The sequence below is a fragment of the Carlito syrichta genome, unplaced genomic scaffold (assembly GCF_000164805.1).
Source record: "Carlito syrichta isolate Samal-C Ts95f unplaced genomic scaffold, Tarsius_syrichta-2.0.1 Scaffold113526, whole genome shotgun sequence".
NCBI lineage: Eukaryota > Metazoa > Chordata > Mammalia > Primates > Tarsiidae > Carlito > Carlito syrichta.
The window spans coordinates 264,748-279,554 of record NW_007057622.1 but is presented as its reverse complement, the minus strand read 5'-3'; the positions used below and the strand labels follow the sequence as shown (position 1 = coordinate 279,554).

General features: G+C 39.2%; 1 protein-coding gene across 1 annotated transcript in view; it reads left to right on the top strand.

Moving 5' to 3' along the window:
* Positions 1-14,807, top strand: part of IMPACT (impact RWD domain protein) — a 40,145-nt gene that overhangs the window by 6,355 nt on the left and 18,983 nt on the right. Inside the window, exons 4-6 of the mRNA XM_021719042.1 lie at positions 4,377-4,462; positions 9,229-9,351; positions 12,253-12,350. Of these exons, the coding sequence (XP_021574717.1) occupies positions 4,377-4,462; positions 9,229-9,351; positions 12,253-12,350 (307 nt within the window). The remainder of the gene's footprint in view (positions 1-4,376; positions 4,463-9,228; positions 9,352-12,252; positions 12,351-14,807) is intronic.

The following is a 14,807-nucleotide window of genomic DNA, read 5'->3' as shown; positions in this document are numbered from 1 at the left end:
AAGCTCGGTGGCTCAGCTTGTAATCCCGCGCTTTGGGAGGCTGAGGTGAGTGGATTACCTGAGCCTGCGGGTTCGAGACCCACCTGGGCAACTTGGCAAGACCTCATCTCTACAATAAATCAAAAAATTAGCTGGGCGTGGTAGCGCGTGCCTGTAGTTCCAGCTACTTGGAAGGCTGAGGCGGAAGGATCGCAGGAGCCCAGCAGGTTGAGGCTGTGGTGGCTGGGAGCAGCCACTGCACTCCAGTGTGAGCAACAGAGTGAGACTCCAACTCAAAAAAAAAAAAATTTAAACATATGACATAAATGTATGAACACAGTTCTTGGTATTTATAGTTTTATTGTGATTCTAAACATCTTTTTAGCTGCCGAGTTTGATTTCTGTCTAGGTAAGATGAGCTATAGTTAGTTGCCACTTAACATAGGGAGGTAAGAAGTCAGTACTAACAAGTTCTCCAGTAAACATTTATTGAGCATCTCCTGTATGCTGGCACTCTTTTAAGAGTTTGAGATTAAAAATTAAGATCAATGTGTACCAGTACAATACAAGAATTACTGAGAGGTTTAGACTAAGTGCTATAATAGCACTTATTAACGTTTTAGCAACAAGCTTATCTCTGGTTATGTGGGTGAGATTATAAGGGAGGATTCTATTGTGAGGATGACCTTTGAGTACAGTGTTTGCTAGGTAATCCAAAGGGAGGGCTTTTTTGGTAGCAAGAACTACAAGAGCAAAATCATATAGGTGTGAAGCAACTGGGCATCTTCAGCATTTAGCAAGTAGTTTAAGATGTCGGGTGTATAAATTAAGGTAGGTATAAGAGGAAGGACCCTGTAAGCTGGACTGAGGAGTTTGGGTATTATCTTGTAGGTTCTGGGCATTTTAGTCAGGGAAATGATGTTATCAGCTCTGTGTGGCAGTGTGGAGGATGGACTGGGAAAAATTGGGGTTGAGGAAGGAGTAAATAGAAAGAATGTGGAGCTGGAAGGAGGGGACTATAGGAAGAGTAATTCAGGATGCATGTAGCGGAGACCTTTATTAAGGCAACTAGAAGATGAGCGAAAATGGACTATTAAAGAAATACTTAGGACTGTTAAAGAAATATAGGCTGTAGCTCAGCCTGTAATCCCAGAACTTTGGGAGGCCAAAATGAGTGGATTGCCTGAACCCATGGCTTCGAGACCAGCCTGGACAACATAGTGAGACCTTGTCTCTACAATAAAATAAAAAATTAAGCCAGGCTCAGTGGCTCAGCCTGTAATCCCGCGCCTTTGGGAGGCTGAGGTGAGTGGATTGCCTGAGCCTGTGGGTTCGAGACCCGCCTGGGCAACTTGGCAAGACCTCATCTCTACAACAAATCAAAATGAGCCGTGCATGGTAGCACGCGCCTATAGTTCTAGCTACTTGGAAGGCTGAGGCGGAAGGATTGCCAGAGCCCAGAAGGTCGAGGCTGCAGTGGCCAGAGTGGCCAGTGCACTCCAGTCTGCGTGACAGAGTGAGACTCCAACTCAAAAAAAAAAAAATTAGCTGGGAATGGTAGCATGTGCCTGTAATTTCAGCTACTTGGAAGGCTGAGGCAGAAGTCTCACTGGAACCCAATAGATCGATGCTGGGGTGGCTGTGACTGTGCCACTGCCCTCCAGCCTGGGCAACGGAGTGAGGCTCCAACTCAAAAAAAAAAGAAAAGTATTGGCTGGGCATGGTGGCTCACACCTGTAATCCTAGCACTTTGAGTGGCTAAAGACAGAAGGATCGCTTGAGGTCAGGAGTTTGAAACCAGCCTGGGCAACATAGTAACATCCATTTCTACAAAAAAATAAAAAAATTAGCTGGGTGTGGTGGCTCATGCCTATAGTCCTAGTTGTTTAGGGAGCTGAGGTGAGAGGATTGCTTGAGCCTAGGAGTCTGAGGCTGCCGTGAGCTATGATTGTGCCACCGCACTCCAGCCTGGGTAACAGAGCAAGACTCTGTATCAAAAAGTATACATATATATTAAAAAATATAAACTAGGATTTGGTGATTGCTTAGATATAGTTGGTTATCATACCTAATTTTTATTTACATATTTTGCATATGGATATATTGAATAAATTAAAACTATTTTAGTAAAGCAAAAGGTAAATAAATGTGAAATACTTAGAATATTACATTATTGTCTAAGGGAAAATGAGAGGGATTAAAACTTTTATAGCATTTGAATTTGTGATCTATTTTAATAGTACTTAATTTAAAAATCCAAGAAAGTAATAAAAAAATCCTATAGCTCTTCACATTTCAACGTACCATAGAGTCTTAGATTTTAATGTTGTGAGTGAAACTTATCAAAGCAGAAGTTGGACTACACAAAGTTAGACAAGGAAGTCTTCTTTCAAGGCCACAATAGTAGAGGAGAGAGACCAGAACTAAGGCTGAACTACTCTGAAACAAAGGCAGTAGGATTTTTAAGGGCTGAAATGAGCTAGTGGAAAAGCGCTAGAAGATATTCGGGAGGCTATTAATCAGATGTGTTGGGCATATTGAATTATTGCTGATTTTGCAAATATCTTTGTGATTAGGCCATCTGTGTGTGCTAATTCATGCCCATTGAAGTTAGCCTCCTACCCTCCCACAGAGACTGGGAGGTAGGAGCACTTTCTAGATTGTGTTTCAGAGGAATGGTTCACAGGTTCTTGAGAAAGACATTCCTGAGTTGTAAAACCAGTAAGAGACTTCTATAAAAATACTTACATATGTATCTTAAAGGGGTGGAGAAGGAGTTAACATTGACCAAGTTTTCTAAAGAAAATGCTCTAAGACCCTGGGTTAGGGCCTAAAATCAGTAAGAAGCCTATCTAAAGTTTAGTCAAGTTGAGTTAAGGCACTTTTGATCAGTCCTCTGGACTCAGTTGAAATAGTGTGACCTCCTTGTGTCTGTTTTTCACATCTGTAAAATGGGGATATCATTGTAAGGATTAAATGATGTGATCCATGTAATATACTTTAGCACACAGTAGCAGCTGTCATTTTTGTAGTTCTTATTTTAAAAATCCAATTTAATCATTTTGAAAGTGAGATGACTTGAAACTAAGATCATAAACTTTGTTTAAGCTCACAAAGCTTACTGTATTTTAGTGAATAACTTTACCCTTATATCAACAAATACATTTAGTTTTAGTGCTAGGAGTTGCAAGTGTGGTGGGGAGGATTTGAGTGTATAAAATTATTTGAAAACTATTGTTTTCTTCTGTATGCTTGTTTTTGTTTTTGTTTTTTTTTTTTGAGTTGGAGTCTCACTATGTTGCCCAGTCTGGAGTGCCATGGCACGCTCCCAGCTACCGCAGCCTCAACCTACTGGGCTCTGGTGATCCTTGTGCCTCAGCTTTCCAAGTAACTGGAACCACAGATGCACACCACCACGCCAGGCTAATTTTTTTGATTTATTGTAGAGACGAGGTTTCACCAAGTTGGCCGGGTGGGTCTCAAACCTACAGGTTCAGGCAATCCACTCACCTTGGCCTCCCAAAATGCTAGGATTACAGGCTGAGCCACTGAGCCTGGGCTGTATGCTTGTTTTGAAAGTGTCCTTTGTTGGGTGCTGATGAGTAGTGATAAAGAGAGATAATGGTTTTAAGGGGAAGTTTTAGAGAAAAGAGGTGAGGTGTTGCTATGAAATAGTGTAGTGATATCTTTAAACACATAAGGAAACTTGTCTAAAATTAATGTCATTCTCTAAAGAGTAGACACTTGGGCCTTGATTTTATTGCTGTTGTCATAACTTAACTACAGGCATGACTTTAAAACCCATGACACATTCTTTTTCTCAGTGATCCCTTGATTTAATTATCTGAGGCAGTCAAACATCGTTTGGAACCAAAATGAATCAATTTAGGCAATAGAACAGTTTGTCAAAAACTAGGTATGAATATAAAATTGTTGAATTGTCTTTTAGGTCTTGTAAATGAACTCTCTAAAGGAGTTTCCCATATGCTTTGCATTCTTTGTTAAATAAGTATAGTAAATGTAAGTGTACCAAATAAGTGGTTTGAAATTGTTGAAAAAGTTTAGAAAAGCAAGCAGTGATTGGACATCAGTCCTGAAACTTTACCGATAAAAGCTAAGACACATTTATATTTCTCTAGTTCATCAGTTCAGAAATTTTTATTCTATTCTGGTTGCAACTCTTCCGCTTATTTTAAGCAAGCCATGTTAATTTTGGAGCCAGCTAGATCTTTTAATGTTGTTGTAAATTATTAAATACTCAGACACAGATGTTGAACAACCTCATGTGTTTATAGATTCTTTTGAAAAGGCGTAGTTAGATTCTAAATATGTCTGTTTTCTTGAATTTGAGAAGGTAATTTTTGGAATAACATTTTTTTCCCCTGAATTTTCTTTAGACAGAATATTGGTGAAAGTATTCTTTACCTGTGGGTGGAGAAAATAAGAGATGTTCTGGTACAAAAATCTCAGATGACAGAACCAGGTAGGATTGAAATATAATATGAATACTCTTGCAGTAATTAAATTTTTATGTAGATATTCTAATTGAAATTTTATGAAAATCTGTATTCTGGGTATGGTTTGTATATTCAAAGATATAAATTTCTCTGAAAAGTTTACTCATGTAATTGTGGTTATTTCTTTCTATAAGGTTTAGTCTCTTTGTTTTCATATTATAGTAGTTCCATTTATCTGAGGTTTTGCTTTCCATGGTTTCAATTACCTGTAGCCAACTGCAGTCTGAAAATATTACATGGAAAATTCCAGAAATAAGCAATTTATAACTTGTAAACTGCCATTCTAATAGTGTGGTGAAATCTTGTCCCATCCCATCATGTCTTATCACATAGGCATTTATAGTCACATCAACACAAGAAAAAGGGTGAGTAAAGTACAATAAGATATTTTGAGAGAGCACACATTTATATAACTATTTTATGGTATATCATTATAATTATTCTGTTTTGTTATTAATCCCTTACTGTGCCTAATTTATAAGTTAAACTTTATCATAGGCATTATATATAGGTAAAAACATAGTAAGTGTAGGGTTTGGTACTATCTGCAAGCTTCAAGCATCCGTTGGGGGTCTTGAAATGTGTCCCCTGCAGACAAGGGAGACTACTGTGTACTCTTCTTTTTTTTTGAGTTGGAGTCTCACTCCATCGCCCAGACTGGAATGCAGTGGCACACTCACCGCCACCCCAGCATCCAACCACTGGGCTCCAGCCGTCCTTCCGCCTCAGCCTTCCAAGTAGCCAGAACTACAGGTGCGCGCTACCACGCCTGGCTAATTTTTGATTTATTGTAGAGACGCGGTCTCACCAAGTTGCCCAGGCAGGTCTCGAACCCACGGGCTCAGGCAATCTACTCACCTCAGCCTCCCAAAGGTGCGGGATTACAGGCTGAGCCACCAAGCCCGGCTAGAAAATAATTTTTCATTGAAATATAATATAAATGTCATAATATAAAGTGTACAATTCAGTTTTCTTTATTATATTCCCAAAGTTATGCCATCACCACTAGTCACCACTAATTTCAGAATATTTGAAAATGGATATTTTGACCTATTATTATTAATTTTTTATTGAATTGGTAAGTGTATGACAACATAGAAGTTTCTCGTGTTTCCTTTTACTTAACTTAGATTGTCTTTGTTCTACTTACAACATAAGCCTTTCTGAGAGGAAAAGAACTCGATTGAACCTATTATTTCCAAATAGTTCTATTGTTAGCATTGGTAGAATTGTTTTCAGTTTGGGAAAAAGTATTAAAAAAGAACCTGGTAGCTGGGCTCGGTGGCTCAGCCTGTAATCCCGCGCCTTTCGGAGGCTGAGATGAGTGGATTGCCTGAGCCCGCTGGTTCGAGACCCGCCTGGGCAGCGAGACCTCATCTCTACAATAAATCAAAAAATCAGCCGGGCGTGGTCACGCATGCCTGTAATTCAAGACCAGACTGGGCAATACAGTAAGACCTCATCTCCACAAAAAATAAAAAAATTAGCCAGGCATGGTGACATACACCTATTGTCCCAGGTACTCAGGAAACTGAGGTGGAAGAATCATCTGAACTCAGGAGGTCAAGGCTGCGGTGAGTCATGATCATGTCCCCGACTCAAAAAAAATTTTTTCTTTCTTGTATTTATAATAAATTTAGCCATTATTCAAATTTTAGAGTTATTAGTTTGTGATGTATAATTCATAATTTTGAATTTTTAGAATTTTGTTTGGATTTTTTCTTTGAAATTGTTTTTGCAGACTTCATATTAAAATTGAAAGATTAATCTGAAGAACTTATAAGAGTAAGAGCTAGTGATCGGGGTATCTCATGAGAAGTTTCTTCTCTAGGTCACCTACTTCACAAGTAATTCACTTTGATTTTACTGCTAATCTTTAATGCAGATTTATTCTTTATTTTTTTTAGTATAGAAATTTAACTTTCTAAAAGTTTTGGACTAGTTTTAGACTGATAGAAAAGTTGCAAAAATGGTACAAAGAGCTCTTTTATACATCTTACCGTGATTTTCTATTAACATCTTACATAACCACCATAATATAATTATCAAGAACCGGAAACTGAAATTGGTGCAATTTTTTTTTTTTTTTTTTTTTTAGTTGGAGTCTCACTCTATTGCCCAGACTGGAGTGCAGTGGCCGCTCTCGGCCACCGCAGCCTCGACCTGCTGGGCTCCGGCGATCCTTCCGCCTCAGCCTTCCAGGTGGCTGGAATTACAGGCGCGTGCTACCACGCCCAGCTAATTTTTTGATGTATTGTAGAGATGAGGTCTTGCTGCCCAGGCGGGTCTCGAACCCACGGGCTCAGGCAATCCACTCACCTCAGCCTCCCAAAGGCGCGGGATTACAGGCTGAGCCACCGAGCTCAGCTAGTGCAATATTATTAACTAAACTAAAGAGTTTATTCAGGTTTTATAATTTTCCCGCTAATGTCCTTTCTGCTTTTACAGGATTCTGTGTAGGATTTTACATTGCATTTAGTTGTTATTTCTCTTTCCTCTATAAACATTTTCTGTCATTCCTTAACTTTTATAACCTTGACATTTATAAAGAATTAGTCTGATTAGTTATTTTGTAGAATGCCATCAGTTTGAGTGTGTCCAGTGTTTTCTTGTGATTGGAGTGAGATTAACCATTTTTAGCAAGAGTATCACAGAAATAATAATGGTTCTTCACAGTGCATCATATGAAGGAGTTCACGATACCAATATGCCTTACTATTGGTGATATTTGCCTTGACCTCTTAGTTAAGGTGGTGTCTGCTAGATGTCTTCACTGTAAACACTATAGTCAGGGTTATCTAGAGAAACAATCAGTAGGCTGTGTATGTGTATATGTGTCACACACACACACACACACACAGAGTTTAAAAAAAAAAGATAAACATTTTATTTTATTTATTTATTTATTTATTTATTGAGTTGGAGTCTCACTCTGTCGCCCAGACTGGAGTGCAGTGGCATGCTCCTGGCCACCACAGCCTGGACCTGCTGGGCTCTGGCAGTCCTTCCCCTCAGCCTTTCAGGTAGCTGGAACTACAGGCACACGCTACCATGCATGGCTAATTTTTAAATTTATTGTGGAGACGAGGTCTTGCCAAGTTGCCAAGGCGGGTCTCGAACCCATGGGCTCAGGCAGTCCACTCACCTCAGCCTCCCAAAGTGCGGGATTACAGGCTGAGCCACTGAGCCCGGCTAAGATAAACATTTTAAAGAATTGGCTTCACAATTGTGGAGGTGGCAGGTCCAAAATCTATAGGACAGATTGGCAGGCTGGAAAGCCAGGAAGAGTTGGTGTTGTAATTTGAATCTAAAAGTATAGTCTCCTGGAAAAATTTGGTCCTCTTCCTCAGTCTTTTTCTAAGGTCTTTAACTGATTGGACAAGCCCACCCACATTATGGAAGACAGTCTGCTTTACTCAAAGTCAACTGATTTAATCTAAAAATATCTTCACAGAAACATCTAGAATAGTGTTCAACCAAATATCTGGATACTGTGGTGTAAACAAGGTGACACATAAAATTAGTACCATCACAGTTACTACCTTTGCCTTTGCATCTTAGGGGAATACTTTGAGGCTATGCTAATATCCTGTTTTTCCTTAAACTTTCACCCATAATTTTAGTGTCCATCAGTGGATCTTGTCAACAGTATTTACTACTGTGATGTTTACCTAATGGTGAATCTCTATTTCCTTCATTCCTTCTTTCTTTGGTAATTGGAATTCTGTTTTGAAGAAGAGCTATCTCTCCTCCCCATTTATGTTTTTATTTGTTTGTATCAGTATATACTTAATGTGTATTATTTTATTCCATGGGCTAAAATTATATGCTATCATTATTATTTTGTTGCTCAAATTGTTCCAACTTTGGCCTTTAGGAGAACCCCTTCTGGTTGGCTCTTGTGTTCTATTTATTTATTTGGGACAGAGTCTTGCTTTGTCACCCAGGCTGGAATGCAGTGAACTTACTGTATTATTAAACTCTTGGGCTCAAGTGATCCTTCCACTTCAGCCTCCTGAGTAGTTGGGACTACAGGCATGAGCCACCATGCCCAACAAATTTTTTTATTTTGTTTTTCTAGAGATGGGTTCTTGCTGTGTTTCCCAGGCTAGCCTTGAACTCCTGTCTTCAAGTGATTCTCCTGCCTCAGCCTCCCAAAAATGCAGGAATAACAGTTGTGAGCCATCCTGCCTAGCCCCTGTGTTCTTTTTATAAGAGTCCCATCTGTTTTTGAGCATTTCTTAAGTTTTGGAACCACACAATATTCCAGATTTATCTTGTATTTTCCTTGCCCCAACTTAGGAATAAACCACTTCCTTTTGTTGAAGACATGACTCAATGATTTTTTTTTTTTTTCCCAACAGGCTTTTCAATTTGAATCAATGATTTTTTTTTTTTTTTGAGTTGGAGTCTCACTCTTGGTGCCCAGGCTGGAATGCGGTGGCACACTCACAGCCATTGCACTGTCAACCTGCTTGGCTTAGATGATCCTTCTGCCTCAGCCTTCTAAGTAACTGGAACTACAGACACATGCCACCACACTCAATTAGTTTTTGTGATTTATTGTAGAGACGAGGTATCACCAAGTTGCCCAGGCTCAGGCATTTCTCTTGCCTCAGCCTCCCAAAGTGCTGGGATTACAGGCTGAGCCACTGCGCCTGGCCCAGTGATTTTTTTTTTTAACTTTCTTACTTGTTACATAGATAAATTATAATGCCTTATATTCATATAGGTCCAGATGTAGAGAAGAAAACTGAGGAGGAGGATGTTGAAAGTGAAGATGATCTCATTTTAGCATGTCAGCTAGAAAATCCAGTTGAAGCATTGGATTTCGATGTCAGTGAAAATCAAACAGGTATAATACTATTAACCAGTTTCCTTTGAGGTGTTTCTTTAGAGGTGATAGTATTCTGTTTTATTCTTTGGAATGATAGAGAAATTTCATAATTTTATCAAATTTTAGGAGGGAGTTATTAATTTGTGTATAATTGAGATTTATTTTTTCTGCCCTTTGGCCATTTTGGTGTTTGCCAGGTCTATTAGAATAGTGAGGAAAATGGCAGTTTACTTTTTTAAAAACTTTTAAGAGTTTTGGTTTAGTGATGGGAAAAATTGAAGCTGAGAAAGACTGTTAATGTTTTCAATTCACATCCTGTTTTTATATTTTTTTTGGAAATCCTCAGCTGTCTCCTGATGTCTCAGGATTAAATTTTAGTCTATGTTCACAAATATAAATAAATATATTAATTAAAAGTACAGTCACTGAAATTAAAGCTAGTAAAATGCCTTTAAAAGTTTTTATTTGTTTATTTATTTATTTTTAAGAGAGGGGGTCTAGCTATGTTGCCCAGGCTGGCCTCAAACTCCTGGGCTCAAGTGATCCTTCTGCGTCTGCCCCCCTTATAGCTGGGACTACACGTATGTACCACGACACCCAACTTAAAAGTTCAGTATTTGTTTTTTGTCTTTTTTGAGTTGGACTCTCACTCTGTCACTCAGACTGGAATGCAGTGGTATGATTGCAACTCACCACAGCATTGACCTCCTGGACTCAGGTGATCTTTCCTTTTTAGCCTCCCGAGTAGCTGGGACTATAGGCATATGCTGCCAGCCCAGTTACTTTTTTTGTAGAAACAAGGTCCAGCTATGTTGCCCAGGCTGGTCTTGAATTCCTGGCTTCAAGCAGTCCTCCCACCTCAGCCTTCCCAAAGTACTGTGAGATAATTGGTGTGACGAACTACTGCACCTGGCCTTAGTTTGTGTTTAGACAAATTTATTCCATAGTCATGTAGTAGTCATCTTATAAATAGGCTGATGTGATAAAATCAGCTCAGTGTTTCTATAGGAGAGTATGTTCCAGTTTAGTATTTGAAAATTTTGAATGTTATTGCTTGTTTTCCTAAGTCTAATGAAAGCATGGTAGACCAGGGGGACCTTTCATTCTCTTTGAAGGTCAGGAGTTTCCTGTGCCATTATATAGTAACTTTTAAACTGTATTCTGAATGTTTAAGGTTTTTGCCTGGCATCCCAGGACGAGTGGAAGGAATAAAGCGGAAATGAAAGAGTGGGAAGGATCCAGGGACATGATTCAGCCTAAGTAGCTTCCATTTTAGTAGTTGATATATTTGTGGATTTGACATATGACTTATTTTGGGAAACAGAATCCACCATTAAAAGAAAAAGGGTAAAAACCATCATCATAATAAATAGCAGCAATAGGTCATTAGTTCACATTGACTTTAATACTGTATTTGACTCATTACAATAGTATTACAATGGTCAAAATCAATTCAAGAAAAGGTCAGTATCAGAGGGAAGGTTAAGCATCCTACATAAATATGATTTCTTATCTTGAATAACTTTTCATTCTGAATGAGGCAGGTAGTAGTTGCCAGAATGGTTAAGTTTTTCAACAAAGTAAAAGGTTAATTAGTGATTCTTAAACTTGTTTAAGAGGCAGAATACAGCCTGTAATCCCAGCACTTTGGGAGGCTGAGGTGAGAGGATTGCCTGAGCCTAGGGGTTTGAGACCAGCCTAGGCAACTTGGTGAGACCTCATCTCTACAATAAATCACAAAAACTAGCTGGGCGTGGTTGCATTCGCCTGTAGTTCCAGGTACTTGGAAGGCTGAGGCAGAAGGATCGCCTAAACCCAGCAGGTTGAGGCTGCAGTGGCTGTGAGTGTGCCACTGTACTCCAGCCTGGATGACAAGAGTGAGACTCCAACTCAAAAAAAAAAAAAAAAAAAAGGCAGAATAAGTGTAAGTCATGATACTCTCTAGAATACCAATTGGGAGCTGGGCGTGGTGGCATGTGCCTATAGTTCTAGCTACTTGGAAGGCTGAGGCGGAAGGATCACCTGAGCTCAGCAAGTTGAGGCTGTGGTGGCCATGAACATGCCACTGCCCTCCAGCCTGGGTGACAGAGTGAGACTTCAACTCCAAAAAAAAAAAAAATACCAATTGGATATATTATTGATGTATTTAACTTCATCATATGAAGTAGGAACAGGTTTTTTTTTTGTTTTTTTTTGAGTCAGTGTCTCACTCTGTCGCCCAGACTGGAGTGCAGTGGCACACTCCTGGCCACCACAGCCTCAACCTGCTGGGCTCCAGCGATTCTTCCTCCTCAGCCTTCCAAGTAGCTGGAACTACAGGCACACGCTACCATGCCCAGCTAATTTTTTTTGATTTATTGTAGAGATGAGGTCTTGCCAAGTTCCCCGGGCAGGTCTCGAACCCACAGGCTCAGGCAATCCACTCACCTCGGCCTCCCAAAGCGCTGGGATTACAGGCTGAGCCACCGAACAGTTTTATTAGCAGAAGCCACATGGCTACACAGTATGAAGTCATAGGTTTCCCAGCCAAGGGGTCTATTAACAGGTAAATGAGATGTGGTGTATTAGCATCTGTCAATCTTTAGTCTCAAGACCTCTTTATACTCTTAAAAAGTAGATATTGTACCAATTTATATTACTGCAACAGTCTAAGATTTGAGTTCCAAATCATCACTTCCACTGTGTGACCTTTGCAGGTGAAAATTATTCATAAATCAAGTATTTTTACCTTATGTTCAATATACTTAGAAACTTGTTGCTTAAAATTATAATTTAATTTTGGTAGACAACTGTTAATGACTGTTTTTATTGACTTACCATAATACTGACATTTTTCTCCTAATGCCCCCATTGCAAATTTTTCAGTATTTGCACGTAAGAGCTTACAAAATAAAGTACATGAATTTTTTAAATTTATAGAAATAGAAGAATTACCTCCGATTGATCATGGCATTCCTATTACAGACCGAAGAAGTACTTTTCAGGCACACTTGGCTCCAATAGTTTGTCTTGAACAGGTAAAGTACCTATGTCTCGCTCACTTTGATGTTTTACCAAAGTAATTCCAGTAAATGATTTTGCAATAATATCCTTATTTGTACTTTTGTGTTTAATTTCCATGTAAGACAAAAATTCATTTTCCTATTCCCAGATTACTGTGAATCATGGAAGATTTGTTTTTGTTTGTTGTTACTTTCAGAATTATATCTAAACTCTGATTAGGGCTTAATCCTTTAATTAAATAAAAATACCTATTGTGTTATTATAAAAAATTATGATGCTTAATATTAATAGCTAGGTAAAAATAATTTTTGGCCGGGCTCAGTGGTTCAGCCTGTAATCTCAGCACTTTGGGAAGCCGAGGTAAGAGGATTGCCTGAGCTTGTGGGTTCGAGACCACCTCGGGCAACTTGGCGAGACCTCGTCTCTACAATAAATAAAAAATTAGCTGGGCATGGTGGTGCATGCCTATAGTTCTGGCTACTTGAAGGACTGAGGCAGAAGGATCACCGGAGCCCAGCAAGTCGATACTGGGGTGGCCATGAGTGTGCCACTGCACTCCAGCCTGGGTGACAGAGTGAGACTCCAACTAAAAAAAAAAAAAAATTATTTGGGTGGTGCTCGATGACTCAGCTTGTAATCCTAGCACTTTGGGAGACCGAAGCAAGTGTATTGCCTGAGCCTGTGGGTTCAAGACCAACCCGAGCAACTTGGTGAGACCTTATCTCTACAATAAATAACTAAATAAATTAGCCAGGTGTGGTAGCAGGCTCCTGTAGTTCCAGCTACTTGGAAGGCCGAGCCACAAGGATCGCCAGAGCCCAGCAGGTTGACACTGGGGTGGCCATGAGTGTTCCACTGCACTCCAGCTTGGGTGATGGAGTGAGACTCCAACTAAAATAAAAAAAAATTATTTGACTGTTGAGTGGGAGTTTTGTGAAACTAAGTCCTTTCCACTGTTGCTCAACAAAGACGACTGTGGATAGACTGGCTAAGCCCTGTCTTCCCTACCTGATTTTTTTCCTTTCTACTTCCTGATCTTAGGAACTTATATCCTTCTAGGGGTATAAATGAGAGACTTTTCAGCCAAAAAGTGTGTTCCTAGATCTTTGCCTTTCTTGCTTTCTTTTTAGCAGAATCTCTTTTCTTTTTTTCTTCTATAATCTAGCCCACTTTAAACTTTATTGACGTATAAGGCAATTTCAATCGGTACTACCCGCAAAGGTAAGTTTAAACAAAGTCTCATTATTTTTCCATGAATTTTAACCATTAGTCTATTTTCTTTGGTCTTTGCAGCTATTCTGTTCTTTAAACTCTTTAAAAACCCTGTCCTTTAGGGATCCTGTTCTTTTTACCACACTCTCACTTTCTGGAAGAGGAAGTTCTTTTCTACATTGACTTGTGGTCAGGATAATAGTTTTTGGTGCATCCTTACTGGTCTTTTCTCCCAGGATCCTGTTTTGTCCTTGGCCCTTGCACATATTTATCTGATCATGTGTGACTTTCTTCTTTTCTCCATCTAGCATCACACGTATAATCTTTGCTGATTTTATCGTCTACAAGGGGAAATCTAAAATTTTTATATACAACCCTTCATAATGTGACCCTAGCTTATCATTCATGATACATCTTCTATTATCTCATTCATACTGTTAGAATTACATAAAACTTCCTGAATCTTTCTCTTTTATGTTCCTGCTACGGTTTTCAGATATAAAATTTAAGATACCTAGCTAAATTTGAATTTCAGGTAAACTTTATTGCATGAAACATACACTAAAAAACTACTTTTTTAAAAAAATCAGAAGTTTAACTGGATGTATTTCATCTTTATTTGCTAAATATGGTCACCCTAGTTCCTGCATTTACATATGCTATTTCCTTTGAGTGGAGTATCTTCTTTCTGCCCTTTCTTATTTATTTATTTATTTTTGAGTTGGAGTCTCACTCAGTTGTGGCATGCTTACTACCACAGCAGCATCAATCTACTGGGCTTATGCGATCCTTCTGCCTCAGCTTTCCAAGTAGCTGGAACTATAGGCACATGCTACCACGCCCGGCTTATTTTTTTATTTATTGTAAAGATGAGGTCTCACCAAGTTGCCCAGGCTGGTCTCAAACCCCTGGGCTCAGGCATTCCTCTCGCCTCAGCCTCCCTAATTGCTGGGATTACAGACTGAGCCACCCCATCTTTCCTTTGATGTAGAACTGCCACTTATTTTACAAGACCTGGCTCATGTGACCTCCTCTGTGAACGCTTCTTGATTCCCAGAGGGTTTTGGTTTTTTAACATTTGGAATATACCATTATTGTACACCATCCACATTGGATGTATAAAGTTGGTGGATTTCAGAGCTAATTTTTAAAATTTTTGCATTTACATTTAAAATTCTTCATATGGAGAACATATTTTCTTTTTTTTTTTTTTTTAGTCGGGGTCTCACTCTGTCGCCCAGACTGTAGTGCAGTGGCCG